General features: G+C 37.4%; 1 protein-coding gene across 1 annotated transcript; it reads left to right on the forward strand.

Moving 5' to 3' along the window:
- ECT2 (epithelial cell transforming 2) lies at window positions 1-27,737 on the forward strand. Its single transcript, XM_074878171.1, has 23 exons — window positions 1-130; window positions 1,172-1,251; window positions 2,368-2,550; window positions 3,108-3,197; window positions 4,221-4,328; window positions 5,510-5,583; window positions 5,711-5,841; window positions 6,868-6,983; window positions 7,177-7,239; window positions 7,636-7,858; window positions 9,373-9,509; window positions 10,195-10,314; window positions 11,976-12,044; window positions 13,028-13,138; window positions 14,169-14,265; window positions 14,983-15,064; window positions 16,017-16,095; window positions 16,283-16,402; window positions 17,721-17,859; window positions 19,408-19,562; window positions 21,554-21,661; window positions 22,846-22,992; window positions 26,329-27,737. Exons 1-23 carry the CDS (start codon window positions 1-3, stop codon window positions 26,416-26,418), a joined length of 2,652 nt encoding a protein of 883 aa, XP_074734272.1. The 3' UTR covers window positions 26,419-27,737.

Below are 27,737 nucleotides of genomic sequence, written 5' to 3' on the forward strand. Positions count from 1 at the left end.
ATGGCTGACAACAGTACCCTGGTGTCTGAAACCGGGAGGAGCCTCTTGGCTGATTCTTCTGTTCTTGATTCAAAAATTATAGAAACCTCCAAAGAGAATGTATTTCCTGGATCTGTTTTGGATGTTGAAGGTAATGGGAGAAGCTTATTTTGAGATTCCTATGTTGTTGTAATGACTGATTACTTTGTAGGTATTTAGTAACTTTGAAAAACCAAAAGTTCTTTGAACTATGACATTGTATGTAGGGTAGCCAAAAGGGTGTTGGTCTGGTATCCTTTCACCAACAAAGGGACTGTCTTAATTGTTAACTCATCTTGTTACAAAAATTTGGGTTACTGCCATGAAATCAAACGAGTCTTCTGGCTGATGTCTAGAAAGCTGTTAGTTCCATTTGATGCTTCTGTGGAATAAATCATTCTAGGTGGTGTGATGACACCATTGGAAACTACAGCTGCTCTGTTGTGTACAGCTAGACCTTAGAGAGATGAATAGTCATGAGCTTGAAAGTAAGTCAAGAACAAATCTTGAAATTAAAACCCAAGAAATAAGATATTTCTGTTTTCCTGCAATGCAGTAGCCAAAATCCAGTGGCAGTCTTTTAGTGCAAATGACATGGAGGCAACACTTGTCCCTTCCTCCTAATATTTTGAAAGCTTATTAATACATGGAGGAAAAGAACAAGATATCTAACTTCAGTTCTGATATTCCTTGGCGAAACTGAGCAGTTACTAGGAAGTAATAAACCTTGTCACCCAGGAAACACAGAAACTAGAAAAGATACTAGATGTCTATTTTCCAGCGTAGATTCTTAGTATCTAATTCTGCTAGAAGCATTAAGTCAATAATTTTGTTGGTTTTCTTTTTTTTTTTTTATTCTTTTTGCCTTTGCTGACTCTTTTTGCATGTTCTTGCTTTGACTGTAAGGTCATGAACTGTAGGATCTTGTTTCACCATATACTAGAAAGTTTAGGCTTTATGGTCAATTGGGTGTGCCTTAATTAAAGGACGGGCTTCTTGAGGTAACATTTATTTTCAGGCTTGTTCCTGATAATCAAGGTATCTTGAAAGGTTGCAATCTGCCTGTGTTCTTCTATGCATTATTGCTTAATTTAGACCTAACATGGATTTTTCTATTAAAAGACAAATATTATCCTTGTTTCTCTATAAACAGAAGAAATGCCTCAAATAGAAACAAGAGTGGTTTTAGTTCAGGAAGCAGGGAAACACGAGGAGCTTCTGAAAGCCTTGGAGGTATGTGGGTCTAAGGTAAAACAGTCCCTGGAATGAGATGGTATGCTTTTAGACGTCTAGTAGCCAATTTGGTTCTGTTCTTAATTTCTCCTCTTCTGCAGACCATTAAGATAATGGAAGTACCAGTTATAAAGATAAAGGAAACTAGTCCTGGTAAATCAGAAGAAAAACTAATAAAAAGTATTATTCATATGGTATGTCATGCAATTAAGCACATGTGCTTGCATGCAGCATGTTGTACTTCACCGGGACTGAAATGTGCGCACGCTTTAATTTATATTAATTGGGCATAATGGTCACTATATGCTAATGTTTCTGATGGTGTTACTTGAAGCTTGTCAAAATTGGCACTTTTACACCTTCTCAAATACGGCAGTAATATCTCCAGCTCTTAATTAGTGGTGTTTTCTAACAGGGGGATAGAAATATCGATGGAGACATTCAACTGCATGCTTATGTTCAGTCAACACATAAGTTTTTGCTATGAACTGACTTCATAATTGGTTAATTGACTTCTCTTTCAACTGAAAGCTGCATTTAAACTTAAGTATAAGAAGTGGTTCTCCATTTCTTGATGTGAAAAACCAGGAAAATAAAATTTGGAACTAATGATTGAAATTGGAACTGACCAAGTTTTTAGAGCCCTTAAAATATCAAGCAATGAGCAAAATTGACTTCTGTTCTTTAGATCTTATGCAGCACAGAACTTGCTGTTGCAAGATGGATACTACTTTTTAGTAGCATCCAGAAATACTTTAACCGGACAGTCTGAAATTTCATTTCTCTTTTGTGCTTAATTTGTTTTTTTTTCTATCTGTAGATATTTCCAATACTATATATCAGTGTGAACTGATACGTAAACTACTAAAGTAACTAGAGTTCTTATTCTTCAGGAGCAGGAATTGCTTTAAGACGTTCTTTTAGGTGCAGTTCATAGCTATTCTTATGCTAGAGAACAGTGCATCTCATTCAGCTTTCACAAATCCTAAGAGTCTGTCTCTGGAAACTGAATCATACTTTTTATTTTCATGGTCCAAAATAAAAATCAGTTGAGTTTTGACGCTAGTGTAAGTATGTTGCCTGAATAATGCTTTCCCCTTTATCCCTTTCATCAAGGAAATTAAAGTGCCCTACATAAAGACAGACACGTTAGAAGAGCTTGGAGATTCTGATTCCCCAGAATTTGAGACTATTTTTGTTGTATCAGACTTCCAAGATTCTATCTTCAGCAACCTCTGCAAAGCAGATTGCCGTGTCATTGGACCTCCAGTAGTACTGCACTGTGCACAAAAAGGAGAGGTATGTGCATTCTGGTGAAACCAGTTGAATAGTTCTCTGGTGCAGTGAGTTCTAAATATTAAGTGCTCAAAATAAAAACTATTTTGCCAGTCAATCATAAACAATCTTAGCAAGATAATTTTAATAAATCGAGTATCTAGTATTGTGTTAGACTATTGCATGTAGTGAGAAAGCACAGGGAGACAGTAGTAAGGCTACAACTACTGCAGTAGTTGTGGGAGTTGCTGACCCATTAGTTGAGATTTTGCCATTAGGAAACGCAGCATGTAAATGGTGGTCCAGCAGACACTTTATATTTCCAAACCTTGTCACATAGAGGGGATGGATTGGGGAGGGGGAAAAAAAGCGTGGAGCGCTACCTGTGTAACTTGGGATGCTCTAGTTACTTTATCAGAACACTGGCGGGTCTGGAGCTGAGCTGTAACTGAATGCACAGACTTGGACTACTGTCTGATGCATTTCAATACTAGGAGCAAGAGTACTGTATTAAAGATAATGCTAAAACTGTAATGGAAGCAGTATGCTTTTGACTAATAAGCTTATTTTCTTACTTTCAGCCTTTACCTTTCTCCTGTCGTCCACTGTACTGTGCAAGTATGTTGAACTTGGTACTGTGCTTCACGGGATTCAGAAAGAAAGATGAATTAGTAAGATTTTTTTTTTTCCTTTGGATTGGTAAAACTATCAAGTTTTTTTCAAAATACTCTTCTATGCTATCACCCATAGGGTTTAACGTTCACTAGAGCTTGTATGGGGGGAATTAATTGTTTGTTCTTCTGTTTTCTTGCATGTCCAGAGGCAGCGATATTTGAGGATGGGAACAAAACTGTTTCCTTGTCCAAGTAATTCTGTCCATGCCATTTTTGGCCACTTTTTTGTTGAGTGACATTAAACAGCTCTAAATCAGTAGGGTTTAAAGATTTGTAGATTGAGGCTTCAGACTAGATGATGTTTATCCAATAGTGTTCTCTTACTTGCACAAGTAGTAGTGTGGCCAAGTAAAGCTTTGTTGTCCTGTTCAGAGCATTTGCAGACATGTTATCTTAATGCCATGCTATCTTGCTATCATGCTATCAGGACTTTAGTCCTGACCTATCAAGTTATGAAGTGGCTTGATACTCTAGCACTCTTCCATTTCAGTGATGCAGTTGACACCTAATTTCCCTATTGGACACCAGGGAATAAACAATATGGTTCCACATCTTCATCTGGAAAAAAAAAAAAAAAACCCAAACCAAAACAAAAGCCTTTGCCCAGTGTTAGGGATAGTTAAGTTTGATCTGCTAGATTTAAACTGGACAAATTCTGTCAATTACCCCTTCAGGTAGAAAATCAATGAGGAAAACATGCTTCAGATCTATTATATGTGAAAAGGTGAAGGCATGATGTATGATGATCACGAGAGTACTGGTGGCTTGGGTAGTCTTCCTCAAGCTACACAGCAAGACTGTATTAAATGTTAAAAATAATTAATAGTTCTTCTGCTGTATCAGCTTTATCTTCTCCTATAGATGCAAACAAGTTGTTTTAAGAACAAATTGGAGTATTTCTGTTCCTCGACATTTAATGTAACTTCCTGTAGCTTGCTTTGCAAACTACTTCTGGACTGTTCTCACTCTGCGCTGTACACTTCAAAAGATATACTGAAAACTTCTTTAATTTTTTTTCAGGTTAAGCTAGTGACCTTGGTTCATCATATGGGTGGAATTATTCGAAGGGACTTTAGCTCAAAAGTTACACATCTGGTGGCTAACTCAACACATGGAGACAAATTCAGAGTATGTAAGCTTGAGTTGGTACTTCCTGGAAACTTTCAGAATTTGGCTCTTGTAGATTAAGTTTGTAAATTATAGTTCAGCTCCTCAGTTGATGGTTTTGTTTCCTGTACTAACAACAATGACTTGTAAGGGTGAGTTCAATCTTCCTCTGGAGTTGAGCTTTGACGTGTTTTTGTCTCTGAAGATGTAAATAATTGCCTGAATGCAGAGATTTTGAAATACTCAAGCATAGTAAAAAACAAGAACCAAAATGTTTAACTACTGAAGTACTGACGTTATCAGTACTTAAAACACTTAAGACACTGATGTACATTTGCTCATCAATGAACACGTGTTTATATATCAACATGCCTGCTTTTTTGACTGTCCAAACAAACTTTGAGGTAACTTGCAAAAAACTTTAGTACTGGATTTGTGTGCATCTTCTTCTAAAAATTATTTTTCATTTGTTATGTGTAAGTGTTCAATTCTTTCTTTATGTATAAATATATGCAAGTTGGTTTTTTCTAACAACACCGAAAGGGAATCCTTCAGGACATGTATGTTCAGTTGACAAGTAACTACAAATTTATAAGGTTTTTTGTACCATGGAGTATGACATAGCAATGCCTATGTCCCTTGACTCTCCCTTGTTTGAATTGTTAGTAGGCTGTTGCTTTTTTCCTAGTCTGTCTTTTTAATCTTCCAGTTGGAAGAGAAGATCTACTCTCTAGCTCTGTTCAAACACTCCTTTCTGCTAACTCAAATGGAAAAAGTAGGAAAACTATAATCTCTCTCAAGCAGTCATAGAAGTTACTTTTGGAATAGTCTCTCTCTTTGGTAAAAGCAGTCTGGGATATATGTCTTCATACGAAGTATCAAAAGCAGAAAAAATATCCTATATTCCACTGGAAAAGAGATTTGGCTTTGTTTTTGAGAGTGATGAAAGATATCAGACTAACAAAATGGTGCCCTTTGGAGTAAGTGTCAAAATAGTTATTGATCTGATCTCCTAGTCACTGAAGAATTAACACATTCTAACTCTTGTGAGTTACAGTTGGACATGATTCCTGAAGAAATATGTTCCCTTTTTGCAGTATTTGTCTTGAAATGTAAAAGCAAGGTTATGAATTTTTCTTGGCAGGGGAAAGACTTAATGGAAATACTTACTTGCTACAATTTGTACTTTTCCTGTTTTGTAGATTGCTGTAAGTCTTGGTACACCTATTTTGAAAGCTGAGTGGATTTATAAGGCTTGGGAGAAAAGGAATGAAATGTAGGTGTTTATTTTCCTTCAGCTTTAACCTTGCATCCTGCTCACCTATAGTATTGTGAGCTTCTGTTTAAATAGTGATGTAGCACCGATTTAGTGACCTTTTGGTGCACTTTTTTTTTTCTTTCAGTGATCTCTGTGCAGCTGATGATGACTTCAGAAATCAGTTCAAGGTTCCTCCCTTCCAGGATTGCATGTTAAGTTTCCTTGGATTCTCTGATGATGAGAAAGCTAACATGGAAGAAATGACAGAAATGCAAGGTTATTGTTTATGAAAGTTGACCTGCGGAAAGAATGGGGTTTATAGCTGATAAATACTGCACTGAAGCTGAAATACTAGATTGTGAATACTGAAGTATTAACGAAGACTCTTCAACTTAAAGAGCTATAAATTGATTTTTAGATCTTGGTGTATGCATAAGTTCTGGTAGCTGTTGAAGACTTCCAACTTCCTAGGCTGATTGAAACTAGACAATTTTAAAAAGTAATTATAGGATGCTTGAAGATATCCTGGAAAACTTGCTACATAATATGTATATTCTGCTTCAGTTTTTATAATCAGTTTTGTGGTACGTGTCTTCACGTAATACACAGGAAGTAGCTGCAATGTTGACAACTTTGATGTGAATCATCACTGGTAGAACACTTGATTGGAAGTGTTCCATTTTTCATCAGTGTAGTACAATCTTAATAATCACATTGACAGTAATGATATAACAGGTAGCTTACAAGTCTCCAGCCTTGTATTGCTAGAGCTGTGTGTGACAGAATGATAGACATGGGAATGGAGCAAGCTTGTAACAGCAATCTCAAAAGAGATGAAAGTTGGCTGGGTTTGTGTGGTTTCTGGTGTGGCTTTTGCACCCCTCCTTTCCCCTGACCCCTTTACCTAATGTTACTTATAGGATTGTGACATGCACAGGTTCTAGCTTGTGGATGTCTTCAGGGTGAATATTCCTGGCTTGCTCTTCTAAGAAACAAGAAAAGCTTTCCAGAATAATATTGCATTTATTGCCAGACAGGTTTAAATGCTCTCTGAACTCTGTGTACTCTTGACTTTTCAATGTGTACGTTACTACTGCATGCTACATCTGATTTCCTAAAAGTTGTCCACTGCTGGTAATGTCTGGGGGTTATGTAAGCCCAGCAACTGTTTAGCTCAATCTAGAGTTCATCTCTCTTTGCCTCTTCTCTCAGTAATGACAGGTGCCACAGAACTATCAAGTGAGCTACTAATTTCTAGCAATAACATTCTTCAGTCTTGCTAATTTGCCTTTTTTTATCTAGGAGGACATTATTTACCAGTTGGTGATGAAAGGTGTACGCACTTAGTGGTTGAAGAAAGTACAGTAAAAGATCTTCCATTTGAACCTTTAAAAAAACTTTACGTTGTAAAGCAAGAGGTTAGTGCCAACAAATTCTTGAAAGAATATTGCTATATAAAACTTGGTATGTGGGATAAATTTTTTCAGAATAAGCCACATGTTTGCATTTAGTATGCAAACTGCCTTACTATTGTATATTGTTTTGTGGTTTTTTAACTTTGGGTGAAGCTCTGTAACATGTTCTTAATGTGTGTTTTCTTTTTTCCTTTAGTGGTTCTGGGGAAGCATTCAAATGGATGCCAGAGCTGGAGAGTCCATGTATTTATTTGAGAAGGTATGCTGATCAGTCTTAAATAATGCTCACCATGTATTTGGTGGTAAAATTAGTGTGCACGATACTGTGTGTGGGGCCAGAGATCAAATGTTTTAAAGCAGCGTTTAAGTTCCAGATAATCCATTATAAACTATATATATAGAATACCATTTTTGAAAATTTTTTTTTCTGCTTCCTAAAGGTTGAACTTATTTTTAGTCAAACAAAATACTAGCGTGGTTTCTAGCTGTTGTTTTGTTTTTTTTTTTTTTTAAAAAAAAGGCCTCACCCATTTTCCCTTAACTTCCCTAAGAGAAGTTGTGTTGTGTGTTGATCTCTACAATTAACATACCTTTGCACTAACTTGAGCTGGATACAGTGGATAAAAACACTAAACTAAACCTGCTTTTACTCCAGTCAGAGAGTCCTGGCCTCAAGAAGTCTGTGTCACTACTTTCTCTGAGTACTCCAAACAGCAATCGTAAAAGACGTCGTTTGAAAGAAACTCTTGCACAACTGACCAGAGAAACAGACATGTCGCCATTCCCTCCTCGGAAACGCCCATCAGCTGAACATTCGCTTTCTATTGGGTCCTTGCTGGATATTTCTAACACTCCAGAGTCGAGCACTACCAATGGAGGTAGAGCCAAAAACTTTCATTCAGACACACTTGCAATGTTTAAGAGCTCTCTGCATCCAAGTGGTAACAGTAGTGGTAGGGAAGTCTTACAGGTTTTGCTACAGATTTCCCAACTAATTCCAGGCTTTCTCCTTTTCAAAGTGTGCAGAAAGCAGAAGTGAAGAGTTCGGACAGAGGCCAGGCTGCCTCTTGTCATTGCAATAAGCATATTCGTACCCAAATGAAAGCAAGGAAGAGACAGAGTTGATAAATATGAAATACAGTACAGTGTTACTCCAAAATACTTCAAATACTATGCTGAAAATCGGCAGCAAATAAGCAACATCGTTAACAGTAAATCATCTAAAAGCTTCTCCAGTAGGATACTTGGAGAAAGGAGGACAAAGATTCTTTTCTAAAGGCGTTAAAGGGAAAATTCCTCCAAAGCCCACTCCTCCTAGGTCTTTGAAGAGTTCTGTTGAGGTAATGCTATTTGTGCCAGCAAACTGTCATGTCTAAAACTTCAAAAGAATATAAATCGTCAACTGTTGATCGGTTGATCGGTTAATTGGCAAAGAGCTTTTAATGTTTCTGCTCATGGCTCTTGTGGAAGAGAGGAAACTGCGAAATTGTGGATTAAAGGTAATATCTGAGTTTATTTTTTTTTTTTAAAAAAGCGCCCCAGTTTCATCATACAAAGGAGGTATCTGGAGTTACTACTGCAGTTAAAAAACCCCTGTATACCAGTCATATAAGTATCTCAGTGAGGCACAACCTGGAAGTGATAATTCAGAAGGAATACAGGAAAGATCAGCTTACTCTCAAAGACCAGCTTTCTTAGATCATGCTAGCTTTCTTGTAATTCCTGGTGTGGAAGTTTCTTCTAATCCCATGTCAGCAGACAGTTTCAGAAAAAGTCTATTTTGAAAACAACAGGTAAGGTACTTATTTCATAGTAACTATGATAGTAATGATCTTTGACATAAGAATGAGTGAGTATGGGTCTCTGAGGCTCAATACATGAGCAGGTATCTAAAACTAATGGACTGTTCCAGGTTCACCTTGGCTTTAGCCTTAAGAGAAATGGCTTTCTTGTGTCTTCCCCACACTGCCCCTCCACCCCCATAGGATGAAACGTAAATGTTGCGTGCAAGGACTGATTTTAATAAATGGTTTCGAGCTACATATCTAATGCAAGGGTGGTAGGCAGCTGAAAGGTAGTTGTTTACATGGCAAAGTGAAAGTAGAAAAGTACTTAGTGTATGTATAATGTTCAGCACCTAATCCTCACTTCCTACTAAACATAATAGGGTTAAGTCATTGAACCTGCCCATAAATGGCTTACTAGTTTCAGACTATTATTTTGAGGAATAATATATTACTGTTATTCTTTAATTAGGCTGTAAAAGCTATCTTCCCTTAAAAATTCTGATGGTTTTGGGTTTTTTTTAACCTGTCTTTAAGGGTAACCCTTTTTTTTTAGGGAATCTATTGTAATAAAGCTCTGTTTTCTTTTGGGAATATCTCTTCACCAGAAACACCAAAATCCTGTGCCAGGCCTTCCAAAAACTCAACTCCTCTTCCACTAAAGCAGTCTGCAAGATGGCAGGTTGCAAAGGAATTGTATCAGACAGAAAGTAACTATGTTGATATTCTAACAACAATCATTCAGGTAAGATGGTTTTAAAGCAAGTACAGGTCAATTGTAATAAGACATCTAGTGTTTACATCAATGATTATTTTCAACCCGTGATCTGCAGGCTTTTGAGGGCTTGGGTGCATGAAAAGTTCATAAAAATATGACAATGTAGAAGTCTCATGTAATTTTACTGACATATAAAAATGTTTAGTATCCATTAATAATAAAGGCTGGAAAACACAATTTCTAGTCTGGGTTCTGTGATGAAATTGCAGTTTGTATGAAAATTCGAAGCTTCAGGAAAATAGGATCTTCATGACTTAGATTTTTACGATATTAGTGAATAGAGAGGCCTGGCAGGGGAAAAAAAAAAATTTAATTATTCCAAGAGCAGAATAGCAAACATCTTACAGGAAGAGCTTAATTCCTAGGAAGTTTATTTCCATTGCAGCTGATTATCTACTTAAAGAATGAGCTAAGATGTTTGTGAGTAGAAAAGTAGATGAAAGGGGGTTATGGCATAGTGATGTATCGAACTCAGTGTGTGTATTTTAAAGCCACTCCTCCATAACCCCCTCTTCCTAAATGGGAGTATCTCAAGATTGTGACAGCAGGAAAGTATGATCTGGAAGGAAAATGCTGTTGCTTTCATAACTATTTCTAACACAGTGTGTGGCGGTTGGGAGGGCATTAACTTTTTTTTTGTCTAATTCATCAGTTATTTCAAGTTCCGCTGGAGAAGGAAGGACAACTTGGAGGACCGATCCTTGCACAGGAAGAGATTAAAACTATATTTGGCAGCATTCCAGATATTCTTGATGTGCATACTAAAATAAAGGCAAGCTACAACTTCTCCCCTGCAGGGGAAGCTTCGATATTATAGACTTAGAATCTTTTCTGCATGCTTTAAATTGTATCTGTGGGATAGGTGTAGATTCATCCTGGTGCTGTTATATACTGTTCAACTTATGGAATTATGTGTAAATCCAAAGTACGCTTTAAGATTTAACACTTGTTTGTAAATATCTGAAGTCTGAGTATTGTGTATGTAACTAATATTGCCGTTCATGAGCTGGCTTCTCTTTTTTTCTATTTTACTACATCTTCCTGTAGGAGTTTTTCTGTAATTGATACAAAACTGGTCAAAAGGGCTGGTGGTATCAGATGGTAGTCTAACTCTCACAAATGCTTATAACATACTTGTTTCTATTAAAGCAGTAAGTGAGAACTTGGAAGTATAGCTAAAGCTATGGAATTTAAAAAACCCAACAAAACAAAAAAAAAAAAGGTGTTTCCTGGACTTTAGACATGTTCATATAAGGACACTTCTATCATTTGGTAGGGAAAACTAATCCCTCCTTAAATGACTCTGAACCAATTGTCAGAAACTGCTAGCTTATAAAACTGGCTCTGCTTCAGTTGACTGGGTACTGAGGCCTAATAAGAGCTGATCAGAATTCCCTATGAGATTGTTTTCTTGAGACTTTCTTTATATTTTGATTTAGATTGCAAGCACCCTCTGAAGTCATCTCTGGGTCTCACAATAGACTATGATGTGAGTCTTCCTCAAATATGCAGTCACAAAAATCCTCAAATAATAGTATATGACTGTTCCTGTGTGCATTTTACAGTAGGCTTTTAAAACAGAGGGACTTGCAGATTTCCTGTAACTCAGTCGTTTGTTTTTTTGGTTGTTTGTTTTTTTTTTTCCAACTGCTGGGATCCAGTCTAGTTAATCATGACAGGTATTGATACATGCCCACTGAGATGAAAGCAGAGCATGTGTGTCCATGTGTCAGCTAGGATTCACCTGCAGCATGTGGTGTAGACAAAGCTGCTTAGACGTAGTGATTGTGTTTTCCTTCACCTTTGATGTAATAAAGAGAAGTGGCAGCAACAAACTAATATTAATGGTGAATCCTTTTCACTTAAGGTGAGTCCTGAACCTTCAGCTGTGCCCTCTTGTCCCTGTTATTAGCTGGCAGTGAATAAGTTTGATCCTTATCCAGCTGATATAGGCTTAACAGCTTGATCTCACTTTCCTTGACACCCTGGTGCAGGAAGTGAGGGAAAGCTATGCTAGTTCTGTTTCAATCCTATTTTATGGACTTAAGAGTCCTATAGTAGTTGTGGACTCTTCATTAGTTGGCTCAATTGTCTTCTGTGTATACTTTTTTTTAATAATCCCTTGGGATATGTTCTGTAGTGTGTTGGGTGGCAGTGTCATCTTGTTGCAGAGCGTTGGCTAGTGCTGATACACTGCTAGGCTCTGCTTGCACTGATTTAAAACTATATATTCAGTAAGGCAGAGGTCCCTTGCTTTCAGCTCTCAGTAGATGAAGGGGCTTAATGTGAAATTGTACAGCTTTCAGGATTGCCTCTTTTGTCAGCATGGACACACACAGCTAATTATACGTGTTTGACAGAACACTGATCCCATCTTGCAGCTTTATGCAGTTCATTCTAATTTTCTTTCCCCCATCCCTGTATGTATTCTAGGAAGACCTGGAAGATCTTATGATGAATTGGACTGAAAGCAAAAGCATTGGTGATATTATTCTTAAATATGTAAGTTTCTACTGGGTTTTTTTTAAGAGCTATTATGAGCTATTATCTTGCCTTACAAATAATCCGCTTGTAGGAGCTAGCAAACACAAGCAAAGCACTACTGAGAGAGAGAGAGAATACTAACTTGGATCATTGTATTTTCTGTTTAGACTTTTCAGTTCAGTTAGATTATATACTTTGTACAGGTAATCCATGTCAAGTTTAAGTGTATGTGTCTGCTTGTCTGAGGGGGTAAAACTCCAAATAGATATGGCTTGAGAGCTGTAATTTGTAACACTACAGACATGCAGACATTAAAAGGGGCTCTTCCTGTAACCTTAGCTATCTGTTGCCTCTGATCAGTGGTAAATAACTAGGAAAATAACTCTTCATGGAAGCTTCTTGTGTTCTTCATTCAATACTTGAAATGCGTAAGTGAATAAAAAGACTCCTTGTTTTCCCAAGTACAGAATGTGCAGAACAGGAAAGCAATGTCTGGGACTGCACTGCATTTTAAAATAAGTAGTCTGCTAGGTATCTTGTGCTTTTGCTGACCTGATCATTTTGAGGCAAATAGTGTTTGGCATTCTGAAATTGTCAGTCTAAGGTATTGCTTCTGGTGGTTTAGTGTCTTCTAAAGGTGTTTGCACTAACTGGAGAAAACATCTGTCTGCCTGTCTGAAATTTCCAAAATTCTCACTAAAAGCATCTTGCTAGGTGAGAATCTGCCTTCTACTTGAGCTGCTTGGCACTTTCCAAGATTCACATGTGTACTTGATGTTTCTGAAAGCAGTCTGCATTTAATCAGCATCATTGAATCTTGGGCATCTGGCATGCAAAAATGTCTTAACTTGTTCTGTGAACATGCATGGGTTTACAACACATTTTTTATTATTCTTTATTGAAATGTGCCTTTGAGCAGCTTTGTATGGCTTGGGGCATATGAACATATGTACAATGCTACATAATATGTAAAGCGGAGCTGTAACAGTTGTTTCTTTCAGTCAAAAGACTTGTTGAAAACATACCCTCCATTTGTGAATTTCTTTGAAATGAGCAAGGAGACTATTACTAGATGTGAAAAGCAGAAGCCAAGGTTTCATGCCTTCCTAAAGGTAAGTGTCTGCAGAACTAAGTCTTTGAGTAGAACATGGAGATCATTACCAAGTAAACTACTTAATGCAGTAAGTGGAGGAATGTGGAATTTTGGAAGCTTGGAGGAATGTGAACACCTCTTGGTGAGACAGAAATAGGAAGGATTTGAATGTCAATCCCTCAAGCTCCTTGTAAGACTCTTTCATAAGAGGTCCAAGTTCCTCCTCTGTTATACAGCTTTCAAGGTAGTTTCATTATATGCATTTGTGGCTGGAAAAAGTGCATTCTGATTTACTTTTTCCCAAATACATGTCTTCTCTTTTCTCTAAAGGTAACTAGAGCTGCTGCTTTTTAGTGGATCCCCCCTCCCTGTGTTTAAAAGACTTACATTTCTGAAATAGCTTTTAACTCGCTTTCGGCAGCTATGAAGTTCCAGGCAGGTAGAATCTCTCAACATTCTTGTGACTAATGAATAGGAGCATAGCAGTAGAGATGTAAGAGGAATATGATCTTCAAAGAAAGAGTTATCTGAAGATGAGTCTTAAGACTCTTGAGCTCTTCAGATAAAGGTATATAGCTGATTATAGTGCAGCATAGCTTTAACTCTTCTATATCCGACAAGTGTCTCTCAAATAGTGGAGTAATCAAACTGATAGACTTCAGCTTATGTTTTCTGACGTACCAGGAATTATATCCAAGTATTGATATCTAAAAGATGGGAAAATGAATAAGAAGACAATAGGCCATCCCCCGTCCCACTCCACATTAGCATTAGCATCTGAAACAAGAACTGAGGGGTTGATAATAAGGACAGTTTAAAATCAGACATTCTGAAAACATAAATCACGTGATAAATACTGTGCAGATTTGAATATAATGTTTTTTAATATGATCTGTTAATGACCAAGTATCTGTGGTAAACGATTCTCAAACTTCAATGCTAGTTTCAAGGAAGACAATTTTTCTTCTAGTCTGTGACTTTGGAGCTTTTGTGTGTGTGTGTGTGGAAAAAGTAAGGATTGTTTCCTTTCTTCCCTTTGTTTTCCCCAGATAAACCAAGCTAAACCTGAATGTGGCCGCCAAAGCCTAGCTGAACTCCTTATCCGTCCTGTTCAAAGGCTGCCTAGTGTTGCTCTACTACTAAATGGTAATCTAGTGAGATTTTTTTTTTATTAGTTTGTCTGTGAAGGTGTTAAAACCGAGATAAAGTCTGCTTTTTGTCATAATTAGCAACAGCTTTTCTTATATAAAACAAGCCTGATTCTGGGAGTTAATCATGTTTAATGGCAGTCAGCAAGACCAAGAAGAAACCATACTTCTGGTTGAATTTCACTTGTTCATATATTTGTCTGCAGGATACAGGTAGAGGAGGAGTTTGCTCTGACAACAGTTGTGTCTCTTCAAATACAAATATAATTGAGATTCAAGTGCAGCTAGCATAAACTAGAGAACAATGCGTATTGACAAGGCTTTACAGCTTCATACATTCCACCTGGTATCAACCACTTGCTGTAATAATGATTATGTTAAAATAGTAATAAAAAAACCACATCACCCCCCTTTGTTTTGGTTAGAAAAAGACTTTTGTGCTTGTCTATGCACTTCAACAAAACCAGCATGTGGTCTTGTTGATTTTCTTTGACTAGTTTGAGGCTTTGGTTTTGTATTGTAGGTGGGTTTTTTCTTAATGAGATGCATAGACAATTGGTGCTCAGCCTACTTCCCCGCTTAGTCAAGGCTATTTTGACTCCAGAATAGCTGTGATTTCAGTCATCATATCTGATTTACAGTTTAAACTTGAATTTTTCATATGTCTGGCACTTGTAATGTGTGTGCATGTTTTGGGTTTTTTCTTTAATTGCAGATATTAAGAAGCATACAGCAGAAGAGAACCCAGATAAAGTAACTCTAGAGAGAGCTATTGAATCATTAAAGGAAGTGATGACGTAAGTGATGCTTATTCTATGAAACATACTGTTACACTTTTAGAGATACCTGTTCTTTCTAAATTCCTCTTAGTGTGTTGTTGCCATAACCTTACTCTCCATGCAGATATACATAATTGTATGTGTTCTTCAGTCTCCATTTGGCCAGTGTTGTCACTTTGGCATTCTGTGCCAGAGCTCTTGAAGGAGTCTGTGGTGTTGTTACCCAGCACTTCTGCCTGAACCTCTGCTGACTCCCTGCCTCACCCTGAAGCTGAACCTCCCGAGTCTGCTCTTCTGTTCCAACTCTTATTTCTGTCTGTTCCCTCCAGAGTGGAAGAGATGCGTTTTGTCTTTAAATCTTACTTGTATGCATGTATTCACTGAAAGGACACGCAATTGTTGGAAGATTAGTTTCTCTTCTGGTCCTGTATTAGCTATTCTTGGCACCATTCCATGAGTTAATTAGCTTAAAGCTGGAGCTTTTTAGATTGTAAGTCTCACCTCTTTTGAAGTGTAGCATATGTCTCCAGCAATAAGACCTCCTGTATTAATTGGGTAAATGTTTGTTCAAATTTAACACCACCACCAACTTTTAAATTGTAATTATTCTTATATGTGCTTCTTGGTGAGCTGCAGTCCTGACTTGGGGGATAAAATGCAGGCTGTATTGGGTTGGTTTCTAGTTCAGAATCTTACAGGGTAGGGGAGGGGCATTATTTATTAACTGAATGGTGTGTCAAATACTGATAACATGACAAGAATATTGTTCTGGGTCTGAAGTTTCCTATGTTCTTAGCGTGTGGTATTTGGACACTTCAATGAGCAAGTGTGGCTGATTCTGCATTTTCCAGTGCTGCTGTGTAAACTATACCTCTGAATGTTTAGCTTCATTATTTTTATGTGTGTTAAATGCAGTGCATTCATTTACTGTTGCTTGATACTGAAGACAAATATAATATACTTCCCTCAGACATATTAATGAAGACAAAAGAAAAACAGAGGCACAAAGGCAGTTCTTTGACGTTGTCTATGAAGTTGATGGATGTCCAGTAAGTAATTCTCTGAAGTGGCAGACCTGTAAAATGACTGTGTGGTAGTTTGCTTCCTTTGCAAAAGCATGTGAGGTTAAAATGCAATGGTGCTGGTTTAAACAGATTTCCAGTGTTAAGCTGTAAGCAAGCAGTAATCCAGCCCTTGAACTAAATGCTTAATGAGCTTTTTGCTTCTGTCACTTAGGCCAATCTCTTGTCCTCTCACCGAAGCTTAGTTCAGCGTTTGGAAACGGTAGCACTTGGTGATGACCTCTGTGACAGGGGAGAACAGGTCACGCTCTTTCTGTTCAATGATTGCCTAGAGGTAAGATGACTATATAAGTACATCTCATGAACTGAATGATAAAAGGTTTGACACTACATATGAATATGAGCAAGTAAAATTTAAAAACTTTGAAACAGAATTCTTAGTCATGGGAAGCTGATAGCTCAGTGCTGATGTGTTGGCTTATACACTAGCTAATGGAAAGGCAATAAGTAGTTGGATCATCAAGAGGTGTTAATGTAGCCTTTAATGTCTTGCAACCAGATCAAATTTAAAAGCAGCTTATTATTTTAAGAAATAAATGTTTATCTGAATAGCACTTTGAGTAATACCAATGTGCTGGAGTTCTTGGCTCAGCAGGATGTTTGTCCTTTTAAAGTTTAGTCATATTTAATGTGAGTAAACAGGGGGCCTCTGGGGTAGATCTGTCTGTGCTTAGGCTACCAAAAAAAAAAAAAAATCACATATTAAATTCCTTAGACTAACAGTATGTTAGGAAGAACTAGAAGGGAAAAGTAATATAACTGGGTTTTGGAGACTTATGTGGAGAAACTGAGGTTGTAAAGGACAGTTTGTGAAAGTACTTGTTACTGTCTACAGCAGTAAAGAACACTGTCTTCATAGAAGACCAACTCCTAAAATAGTCCAAAATTAGTGCTGGCTTAAGCAGCACTTAAGAGACTCAAGCCTATTGTTGTGACTAGTGATGAACTCTTCCTGGGAGTCAGGTTGACTCAGCTTCATGACTTACAAAGGAGGGAAAGGAAAATGAAAACACTTTTAATAAAGCTTCTTGGCTTATCTCTTGTACAAGATAAAAGCAACTGAAGATACTTTACTTAAGCATGTAAGATACCTATGTGATGATAATGTAAAGTGAAAACTCACTGACCAGCCTCCACTGCAAAACCCACTCAATGGCTGCACGCACAAGCAACAGCAAGTGATACTTCTAGGACATGACATGCCATAGCCTAAGTTGGATCATGCATATAGGTGTTTTCTGTTTAAATCTAGACTACCTTGTGGTGGGTTTCAAAGGGCCCTTGCTTATTATGCAGGGTAGAATTGAGGTCTGCAATGCAAAATTACTTCCTCTCATGTCTTTTTAAAGATATTTTATTTTTGAGGTGAGTGTATTGATGCCAAGTAACAAGTATTGCTGGGCCGCTTGAACTGTAAACAGTGAATAGTGAGATGAATGAGTTCCTTAAAGACTTATGCGGTAAATAGTGAAACACTCTTGAGTATTTTTCTGTAGCAAGGCTTCCTGTATACTAGAAGGTAAAAGAAGAGAGACAAATAGACGGCAATAGACCTTCTACCTTTAACCTCTTTGTCTTCAATTTAACTGCAGATTGCCAGGAAACGGCATAAAGTTATTGGTGTTTTCAAGAGTCCACATGGCCACACAAGGCCTCCTGCATCTCTCAAGCATGTTGTTCTCATGCCTCTCTCCCAGATCAAGAAAGTCCTAGACATCAGGGAGACAGAAGGTCTGTATGCTTTGAAGTGCTGTGGTAGCTAATGAAAGTTGTGGTTCAGAGTATAAAGGTCTGCTGTTGTGGGACAGAATGCTAAGATATATTTGTTGTGTGGTATGTTAGGTATGTGATTTTAGTATAAGTTTCTCATAGAAGCTCTGAATGAGCTTGAGAATTCCTTGCCCTGACACCTCTTGTTTTTTCAAGGATCTCTGCAGGATGCTGAATTTGACAGAACTATTAAATAGCATTAGCATAAGCTAACCAAATGGCAGTGTGAGTTAAACAGAGGAGTACACTTGACAGCTCTGGATTTACAAAACAAAAAACCCCAAACCTCAGTCCAAAGCATTAGACTGGCCAGAGACAAGTGATGTTGCTGTGAAATCAAATCTTCGTTTATCTGGTGATGATGCTGTTTAGGAAGAGCTGTGCTTAGCATCTTAAAAGAAAGATCTAGATGACTTAATTTCTGTGGCTGCTTTGCCATGCTGAGGCTCTAGGGGTTTCACTGAAGTTATGCATTTCAACAGCAGCAGAAGTCATGTTACAGTACTGTTCCAGCCTTGACAGTGACTTCTTTAGAAGTCTAGTCAGACTGGTTTCTAGATCTATACTGTAGAAAGATAGATTTGATATTTCGCTGTGGGTGATGGTATGCACGTCATACTTGTTCTGCTTTATGTTCTCTGAAGCACCTGAACATAGAAACCCAATAAAAAGTAGAAATGACAAAGAGGATAGGTAGTAGATATGATGCATACCTGAATTCATAAAAGGTACTTTAGGGTTTCTCTCAAGAATTCTCTTCAAATTTCTGTGCAACATGTAAGTTTACTTTGTGACTTGAGTGATGGGAGCCATTTGTAAGCATCCTATTTAATATTTGCTAAGAACTTTAGTATGGAATTCTTGGGAGAGGTCAGCTACTCTTTCTTGTATACATTCCCTTCCAGGACTGTTTTTCCAGTGCTGCTTTTCTGAATTGGCAATGGATTATTTTTCTTTCTCTCTCAGCTGTGTTTAACATGCTTCAGCTGGGTCTGCTATAAAGGAGTCTCAGCAATGGGTTACTTTTCTGATGTCAAGTAAGCCATCTTTGCTAAGTTTAAACAGTAAAACTGGTGTAACGTGACTTTGTTGCTTTTTCCTGCTTTACAGAATAGGGTAAATAATATTTTCCTTGTTCTCTGTGGATAAAGAAATGATCTGTCCAACACTTTGTGAGTTAGAGAATGAAATTGATATTTACTGCTATATCCAGTAAAGACCAACTAGTCTGCAGACTGTACTATACAGATTATTTGGTGAATAAACTGCTGGATGAACAGCTGATTGCAGCCTCTTGATGAAGGATATGGACAGAACTCGATGCTCTTGCAAGTGATGCAACAACTATCGTGTAAATAGAGATAAAATCCTTGCACCAAATCATACTGTCCCTAACTCTAGCTCCTGGCAGATGGAACATTAGTCTTCTGAAGGTTCCTCATGAATTATATGAAAAATGATTATTCTTTGTCTTAACTCCTTGTCTCTTTTTTTTTTTATAAACCATAGATTGCCATAAAGCTTTTGCCTTAGTTGTGCGGCCACCTACAGAACTGAACAACAAGCTACTCAGTTTCCAGATGACAACTGAAGAACCTCCTAAAGAAGACTGGTTGAAGATGTTGTGTCGACACGTGGCTAACACTATTTGTAAAGCAGATGCAGTAAGTACTCTGGAACCATGTTGCTGACTGGAATTACTTCTCTCTTTTTGGCTTGAAGCACGTGAAGCTAAAGAACTTGTCAATAGTGGACATGCTGGAGGTGAAGTAGAGCAGAAAACATTTGCACTAGCACATCTGCAAGTGAGTGGTTAAAAGGTGGAAAAGGAAATGGCCTGGAAGTTACCTTCTACAGAGGCTAATAAGTACTTAAAAACCAAGAATCATGCCTTTTCCTCATTACAAAGTAATTATAAAAAATTTAAACTCTGCACTGTGGATCTAACAGAATTGTCTTCAGCTAGCTTCTGTCAGAGCTATGTTGCAATTTACAATCCCAGCATTATGAATCGTGTTTTTGTTCAACTCTGTGTTAGGTTGAATTCTTTGTTCTACATCTCATCTGCATGGGCACCATAATGTAAGAGACGTGAAGCATCTTCCTCCTATAGACAGAAGCCTAAAACCTTAAAACAAAGAAGTAAAGAAAACAATGAAATAAAGGAGGCACTCGCCTCCTCACATTTTTAGAAGTTCAATGCGTGGGCTTTCTGCAGCCAGAAAACTACTAATTTGAAGAGTAGATCCTCTCCAATTAGGGCAAGAGACTTTCAGTTAATGTTTTAATTATGTAAGAGTGTATGCATATCAGTCATCCAAATTTGCTGAAAATATGTGCAGTACATGTAGCAGAAACAACTAGTTTAAGCTAGAAATGTTTTATGTCTGCATTGTACTCTTGCTGTACAATATTTGGTTGTCTGATTTTTAAAGACATGCTTGTTTCAGGACAGGTAGATAGGTAATCAAAATAGCATCTTAGTTTTATTTTGTTTGGCTTGTCATCTAGGAACTTATGAATGAGAAACGTGGCTTTGTGCTTTTCCTTCCTTTTTAGGTACTGAGTAGGGAAAGTACTGATTCAGAAGTGTTCATTTAATCTGTCTGTCTCCTATCTTCAGTCTCCGTGTTACGTATAACACAAAGGCATGGAAAAATGTTGGGTTTTAATAGAAATTAAATCTCTGTGTAATAAATGTAACATTCCCTCTTGCCCCAGGACATGCAGAATCATATGCTGACAAATTGTAACCTATGCTGAATCCCATTAGTTATAATTTCTGTACCTACTGCTTTGTACCAACTATGTAATACTTCTTTTCTTGCTGATTTAAATGTCAAATTGAGCTTCAATTTAAGCACACTTCGCCTTTTCCTTGGTTTTCAAGAACTCTGTGGCATCATGTGAGAATGAGATAGTGTTGGCTTTGTCACATGGTGGCAGTAAAGGCTTTAACTACTCTTTATTAGACACTAGGACTAGCCATACAGTTTGCTATCTGGTGTCCTTATGATTTTTTTTTTCCAAAACTTTTTTGGGGGGTAAACTGTCTTTTCTCAAAATAAAACCCCAAAACAACAACAACAACAAAATAACGGCCAGCAACATCCCCCTCTCATTTCTGTCCCATCTCTGCCCAAGTTTTGTAAGTAGCTAGCCAGGGATTGCTTTGCACATGCTAGAGTTTAAGAATGAAGCATGGGGGGAAAAAAAAAAAAAACCCAAACCAAAACCTGTGGCTATTCTGAAACATCTATTGGCTTTAAGCAGAAAGACTTAGTCTTAATGTTTGACAGCTGAATCTATCAAGATTCCACTTCAGAAGAGTGCTAGATGTGTCAGTGAAACAGAGGTATACATCTTGTGAAACTCCCTAGGTATACTTCAGAACTACTGCCTTTACTTTGGTCAACCCTGAACTTGAAACAGAATCAAACAAACCAAATGTAAAACTACTGATGAAGTGGTTTCATAAATTGATTGCACCAGCAGTTAATCTAAAGAAGTGACATGAAAGCAAATAGCTGCTTAACTGTGTGTTAAGAGTTAAATATGGAGGAATATGGCAATTAAAACCTCTAAATCTGACCTAAAGGACTAGAGAATGATATTTTGACAAATGCTGATGTTTGACCATTATTTTTGTCTATAGGAAAATCTCATTTATACTGCTGATCCTGATTCAGTTGAAGTAAATACTAAAGATATGGACAGTACTTTAAGCAGAGCGTCCAGAGCAATAAAGAAAACATCAAAAAAGGTAAGATACCACAAAGATAGTGCTTTTCAGTAAACCTCATTTTAGTTGGGGAATTGTGCTAGTATTCCTGTTTCAGGTGTTTTGTAGTATTTACAGTAGTGACAGGAAAAACTTAATCTGAACTAAAACTCTTTAAGTATAAGCGTCTTAAAGAAGGTGGGGAGTGTTTGAGGTTTTGACTGAGTAGTTTTGGAGTATCTGTCTATAGTCTTAAGTATTATGGTCATAAGTATTATGTTGTCATTTTTGAGTCTGTTATCAAACTTACTCTGTTGTAATATATTTGAAAGATTCAAAATATTAAAAAAAAAAAAAAACACCCAACCCTCAGTTGTAACTGTTTTTAGCATGTTGCATGCAGCTTTAAAACTCCATTCAATTACCTAAATTCAAGTACCTTCAAAAGTAGGATGGGTGTAGAGTGTGCCTGTCCTGGTAATAGAGCAGAGTTTGAAACAGCAAGGAAGTAAGTGCTGAATGCTAGTATCTGCCCAGGTATGCTTTCCTTTGTGTATGGCTTAGCTGCTCTCAGCTAACAGACTGAGGAACTGTGCCCCTTTCTGCTAAGAGGAGCTGGCTGGGAGGCAGGAGGAGGGCTGCCTGTCTGTGCTGTCATGCTGGCTGTGCACTGGGTTTGGTTCTGCTAAAGTCTGTGTGTGTGAGAAGGGGTGGCAGAGAGTGATGCAGCAAGGAGGAATCTGTTCCCCGTTCTCAGCAGCCTCACAGCAGGCCTTAGTATGTTCAAGATAATAACTACTGTTTCTTAGAGAAAACCATAGAGGCTCCTGTAGTTTGGAAGCTGCTGAAGACTAAATTGAGAGCAACTTAAAGGAGAGGGGCCTGACTTTGCAGAAGAGATATGGGGAAGCCTAGTTCACCAGACCTTATTTTGACATCTCCCTGAATCTCTGCCCTCCTTCCCCATTCCCCCCTGTTGTCTGCCCATATTTGGACAGAGTGAGAAGACCAGGAGTGATGGGGTGACCTTAAGAGTCACAGAATCACAGAATTGTCTAGGCTGGGAAAGACCTTGAAGATCATTTGTTTGGCTAGTTTTGATACAGCCATATTAACATTTGATACACGTCCTACAGATGTTAAAAATTTGAATGGTAACCTATATTATTGTAGTTATTACAGCCTGATTTTTTTGTCAGTGTATAACTGCTTGTCAAACTCCTCAGGTTACAAGAGCATTTTCTTTCTCAAAAACACCAAAGAGAGCTCTTCGAAGGGCTTTAATGTCACATAGTGCAACAGAAGGAAGAAGCCCCAGTTCAGCTAATGAGAGTTATATAGGCAGCCGACTGACTAGTACATCGTCATTAGCGGTAAGTGATTTGGCTGTGCAGGCAAAATAAGTAACCTTTTTTAAGATCACAGTTAGTTTAATGTCTGGTGCTTATTTTACTTTAACAGTTTCAAGACTCACAGTAGAAAAACTTGTTTTTAACTACGTTCATAGATGTATTATTTTCTGAGCAAGAGTTGTTTAATGAGAAGGCTTACTTGCAGAAAATGCAGAAAAATCTGCTGTATGTACTAGAAACTGGGAGTTGCCTTGTACAATTAAGTTGGGAGAAAAACCCCAAAACAAAACAACCTCTTTTGCCAGAGATGGAATAAGTATCCTCTTCTCAGAGGGAGAAACTTCCAAAACCCTGACTTGTGTTGGTTCATGCTTTTGATTTTGGACAATATACAAATGTGGTGTACAACCCTGAATAGCATGGTGAAAGTATTAGTGAAAGTAGTGAGATGATAGATGTGCTGAGAAACAAACTGGGAAGGAAGAGTAGAGAAATACAGATGCTGCAGCCTGAGAGTTTTTAAAAAGGCAAGGGAATTATTTCCTTATACGTGCTTAAGAAAACTTGGTAAAAGAATATATTCTACACACTGCAACTCTTCTGCTATGCCTGGCTACCTATTGCAACTTTCTTCTGCTTACCTGAGGTCAAACTCAATTTCCTAGTACAGTCTAGTAAAGCAGACTAAATTTGGAGGAATTTTTTCATCATCTTCACCTTTATTCTAGTGTTTGAGTAAATCTATATGCTGAGTAAACATCTGCTTTAAAGTCTATAGTTTGTAGGACAGAAGGCCAAGAACAGGATTTCTTGTGTATCTTTCTACTATTGCCTCATATGTCAGTACCTTAATATAGAGATAATTCAGTATGTTTGAGTGGCCATTAAATTGTACAACATGAAGATATTGCCCTGCTCTCCCACATGAGATAGGCATGAGAAAATATGGAATAATAAGGGAGAAAGTATTACAGTGGTCTCCCTTGATTTAGAGGAAATAAAGTCTACCAGTGTGGCTGTATCTCAGCTCTCTTTAGAGACTTTTTCTTCAATTGATTGCTCCAACAACTGCTTTCTAATTCTAATATTCTGTCTCCATTTTCATACAGCACTGTATCTCATTTCGCATGAAAATGCAAGTCATGTACTTTTCTCTTTGTGTGTCTATTCCATACAAAAATATATTTTTTCCACAAAATGATAGGAACTTACAGTAGTAAAAACTATATTCCTATTTAAATTCTTCCCAGAGTTTCTTGGACCTTTGAGGTATTAAGCTGCAGCTTGGCAGCAGATCATATGTTGTGTGTGGTGATGTGTGGTGTTTTTTTTTTTTTTTTTAACCAATCCCACACACCACTGAACTTGTGTAAAGCCTTTTTGGTTGAATCACAAGTTTGGTTGAATCCCTAGTGCAGTTCTTGAGAAGGAAATGAAAGCTGCAGCAAACCTCTGAGTCCACTGAGAGAGTCAAATCTGTTATTTGGACATTGTTTTATTTAAATTAAATCCTGGCCTATGCTTATGTGGGTATTTTTTTTTGGTGTAGAAAAATCATGAAGTAAAAACATCAATAAAGGTTGGATGCTTGGGCTTTTTCATGTTTGAACTAACTCTTGAACCCCTTCCTAATTGTAGGTTGCTCATTCATCTTCTACACGCAGCCTAAATGGATCTGTTAAATACGCTGTTAATGTTCATCGCTCCAATTCTGTTGATTGGAGCTCACAAAATTCCAGGCCTCGACCTGTGCTATGTCCTGGTTCTCCAAATACTCACCTTTCAAATGCTGTAGAAGAAAAAACGTCTTCCAACTTGGAAAGCTTAAATGGTCATGCCTTGGACAGATCATGGCCTATCCCTATTATTACTACCACTTGTGTTGATGCTGGGGATGATAACCAGGGTGGTGCTGAAAAGTTCTGAGCATCACATCCTGACTGTTAATGCCCATCTTGCATGAAGTGAGCAAAAAAATCTTGATTCCTCTAAGCTAAGACAGCACGGTACAACTATATAAAACCCTAGAATCCACAAAGTATTTCAAATGGTGTTGGGTTTTTCTTTCACTTGTTCTAATGCACGGGGTTGGAGTTAACACTCACATGTGGTCCAGTTCTATTTCTGGTTCTGGGTGCAAAGTTAATTCTTTAACAAATCCTTTTAACTTTAAAATTTTTGTGTTCTTAATTTCTATACAATTCAATTATTTATTGTTTTAGGTGTCCAAGTGGCAGTGTAGATCAGTGGGTGAAGTTCTGAGGACTTAACTTGGTTGCAGGAAAGTCTTGAGCAGCTAATTTTACCTATGGTTTTAAGTTTTTGTTCCCCTATCTGTAAATAGAAAAAAATATCCTGTATAAAATACTCTAGAGTTTAATAAGAGCTGCTATATAAAGAGGAGTTTAGGATTTATTTTTCAAATATTGTCTATGACTGCAAATAGAAGATATGCCATAAACAGGCATTAGACTTCACAGTGAAGTGGTATATCCTTACCTGCTCAAAGTATCCCTATTTAAAAGATTCTTGAAGCATGCAGGTGCAGCAAGCTGCCTAACTACCATGACCTGTTTATATGCTGAAAAGCTTGGCTGTGCTATAACGAGCAACAGAAGATTGCTTGTGAAAGTATCTTGAGGTCTAGTGTAAAAAGAAGATAAAATCTCAGCTGATCCAGAGAGGTTAACTTTTAGTGCTACATATTGATGTGTTGGTAACTTTAAGTCCCAGAAGCAGCCTGTGCTCCTAGCACCAGAAAAGTCAGCTTTTTGCCTAGTTTGTGCCCATCGAGTGCAGCTAAAGCAAGCTTTGGCAAATCATTGAGATGTCTATTGCCTTCTGTAGTCAAGAAGGCATGTGTTCAGGATCTAATTTGCTGCTCAAAGCTTGTAAGAATACAGACAGTTGTAGGATCTGAGGGGAGCTCCATTTCACTAAGAGATAATCATAATGTATCTTGCCTTCAATTTGGAGGGAGATTGTTATTGCAAAAAGTGTGATGCAAGATGTACGCTAATACTTGGTTAACAGCTACTCTTCAAACACATGTTCCCGTATTCTGAATCTCTCAAGGCTGGTAATGAGGAAAAAATTTATTCCGTGTTTTTTAAAATATACGTGTTCTACTCATTTGGTGCTGTTTAACTTTTCTGTTCAGAATCTGGAAGTGCTCAATCATTAATTTCAAAAGCTGCCAATCTTAAATATCTTCTGTACTGTTACATCTGTTACATTCCTTATACTATATATAAGGATACTCTGTTTCAAGGTTGAGAAATGACTACTGCACTACTGACATTGGCTAATAAAATGATCAAATAACCCTTTTTTTTTTTTTTTTTTCTTCCCCAACAGGGTATTCCTTCTCCTTCCTTGGTCAATCTTCCCTCAATCTTTGAAAAAAGGAGTCATACATTAAGTCGATCAACAACCCACTTGATATGAAGCATGTTTAAATTACAGTGCTGTATGGTAGTGACTGACAAGCAGTTGCTGTTCAAATGACCTGTTACTGACATTAATGGTACCTTAGTCATTAGCACTTAGCAATGATTAGCAAAATGTTAGATAACACTAAGTTAATCACAAGGGGTTTTTAGTTGTGTTGAAGCAGATCAGCTGATCAGTGGAATAAGTAACTCTGTCTTCATTTAAGACACAGTATTCCCTTGCACAAATTTATTTTCTCACCAACATTAATGGAAGCATTTTCTTCTATGGAAATCGCCCCTCTAGGCAATAAACTAGTTTGTCAAATTTTGAAATGAAGATGATGCTCACATAACTTACAGCAAGTTTGGATGACTCTTATGCTTGCCTAACTTCATCAGTTGGCAGGGCACTCTAATGTTTGAACTGTTGAGTTCTTAAATAGAGATGCATTATGAAGTACCTGACCTTTCAAGTATGACAGTTAACCTGTTGTACAGCTGCTTATTCCAAATATTTTGTAAATGTAGTTGTTTGTAAAGAAATAGAATTGACTTTCTGTGGTTATGGTCTTCTGCAGCCTCACCATAACACAGTGGTGTGTTAACATGGGTTTATTGTGACAGTAAGTTTAAAGGCTATGAGTAGCTTTGACCACCAAAAATGATCAATTGAATTCTTTGAATTTCTTTGAAGTGGAAGTCTGAGAAAAGTAAACAAAAAACCTCCCAAACTCCACACCTTCCACGTACTTGTTAATGAATAATTATTTAATGCATGGGATTATTGATGTGACGTCATAACTTGAGAGCCCAATTTTGGTGTGTCAAATTTCAGGTGTAGTACTCCGAAGGCTTTTACCTGGCATTCTCATGTATTTGTGTCTTCCTTCAAAACTATATGTTCACTTCTTTCATCTCTGAACAGTTAGTATGATGCAATGCTATCTCAGGAACTATCTAAATATGTATATTTCTGCATTTCATTAATGGTTTAACTTACTGTCTATTATCAGGAGTTCTCAACTTCTGGTTTCTTTTTAACCACCAGTGTCTTGTCTTATGTCTATATGTAACTAGTGATGTTTCTGAATGTGTCAGACTCAAATGTTTTTTTTATATCTCTTTTTGCCACTCTAAGCAATGTAAATAAACTGTTTAAAATAACACTGCTTCTGGCTTTACTAAACAGGCTTTTATGAGAGTGTACCTTTTTTTGTGTGAAAAGACAAAGCGTTGTGTTGGGCTCCAGCCTACAAATGTACTTTGATTAGTTGTATACTTTATTAGGAAGAACTATATAACTTGGTAGGCCCGAAGCTGCAGAACCAAACT

This window comes from Strix uralensis, chromosome 9 (assembly GCF_047716275.1).
Source record: "Strix uralensis isolate ZFMK-TIS-50842 chromosome 9, bStrUra1, whole genome shotgun sequence".
In the NCBI taxonomy this organism is placed as follows: Eukaryota; Metazoa; Chordata; class Aves; order Strigiformes; family Strigidae; genus Strix; species Strix uralensis.

Bases quoted from the DNA above. Each gene is read 5' to 3' on its own strand.
- ECT2 (XM_074878171.1), top strand. From the start codon at position 1: ATGGCTGACAACAGTACCCTGGTGTCTGAAACCGGGAGGAGCCTCTTG. The intron at 7,240-7,635 runs GTATGCTGATCA...CTTTTACTCCAG, and splicing joins CCATGTATTTATTTGAGAAG to TCAGAGAGTCCTGGCCTCAA. The intron at 12,045-13,027 runs GTAAGTTTCTAC...TGTTTCTTTCAG, and splicing joins GTGATATTATTCTTAAATAT to TCAAAAGACTTGTTGAAAAC.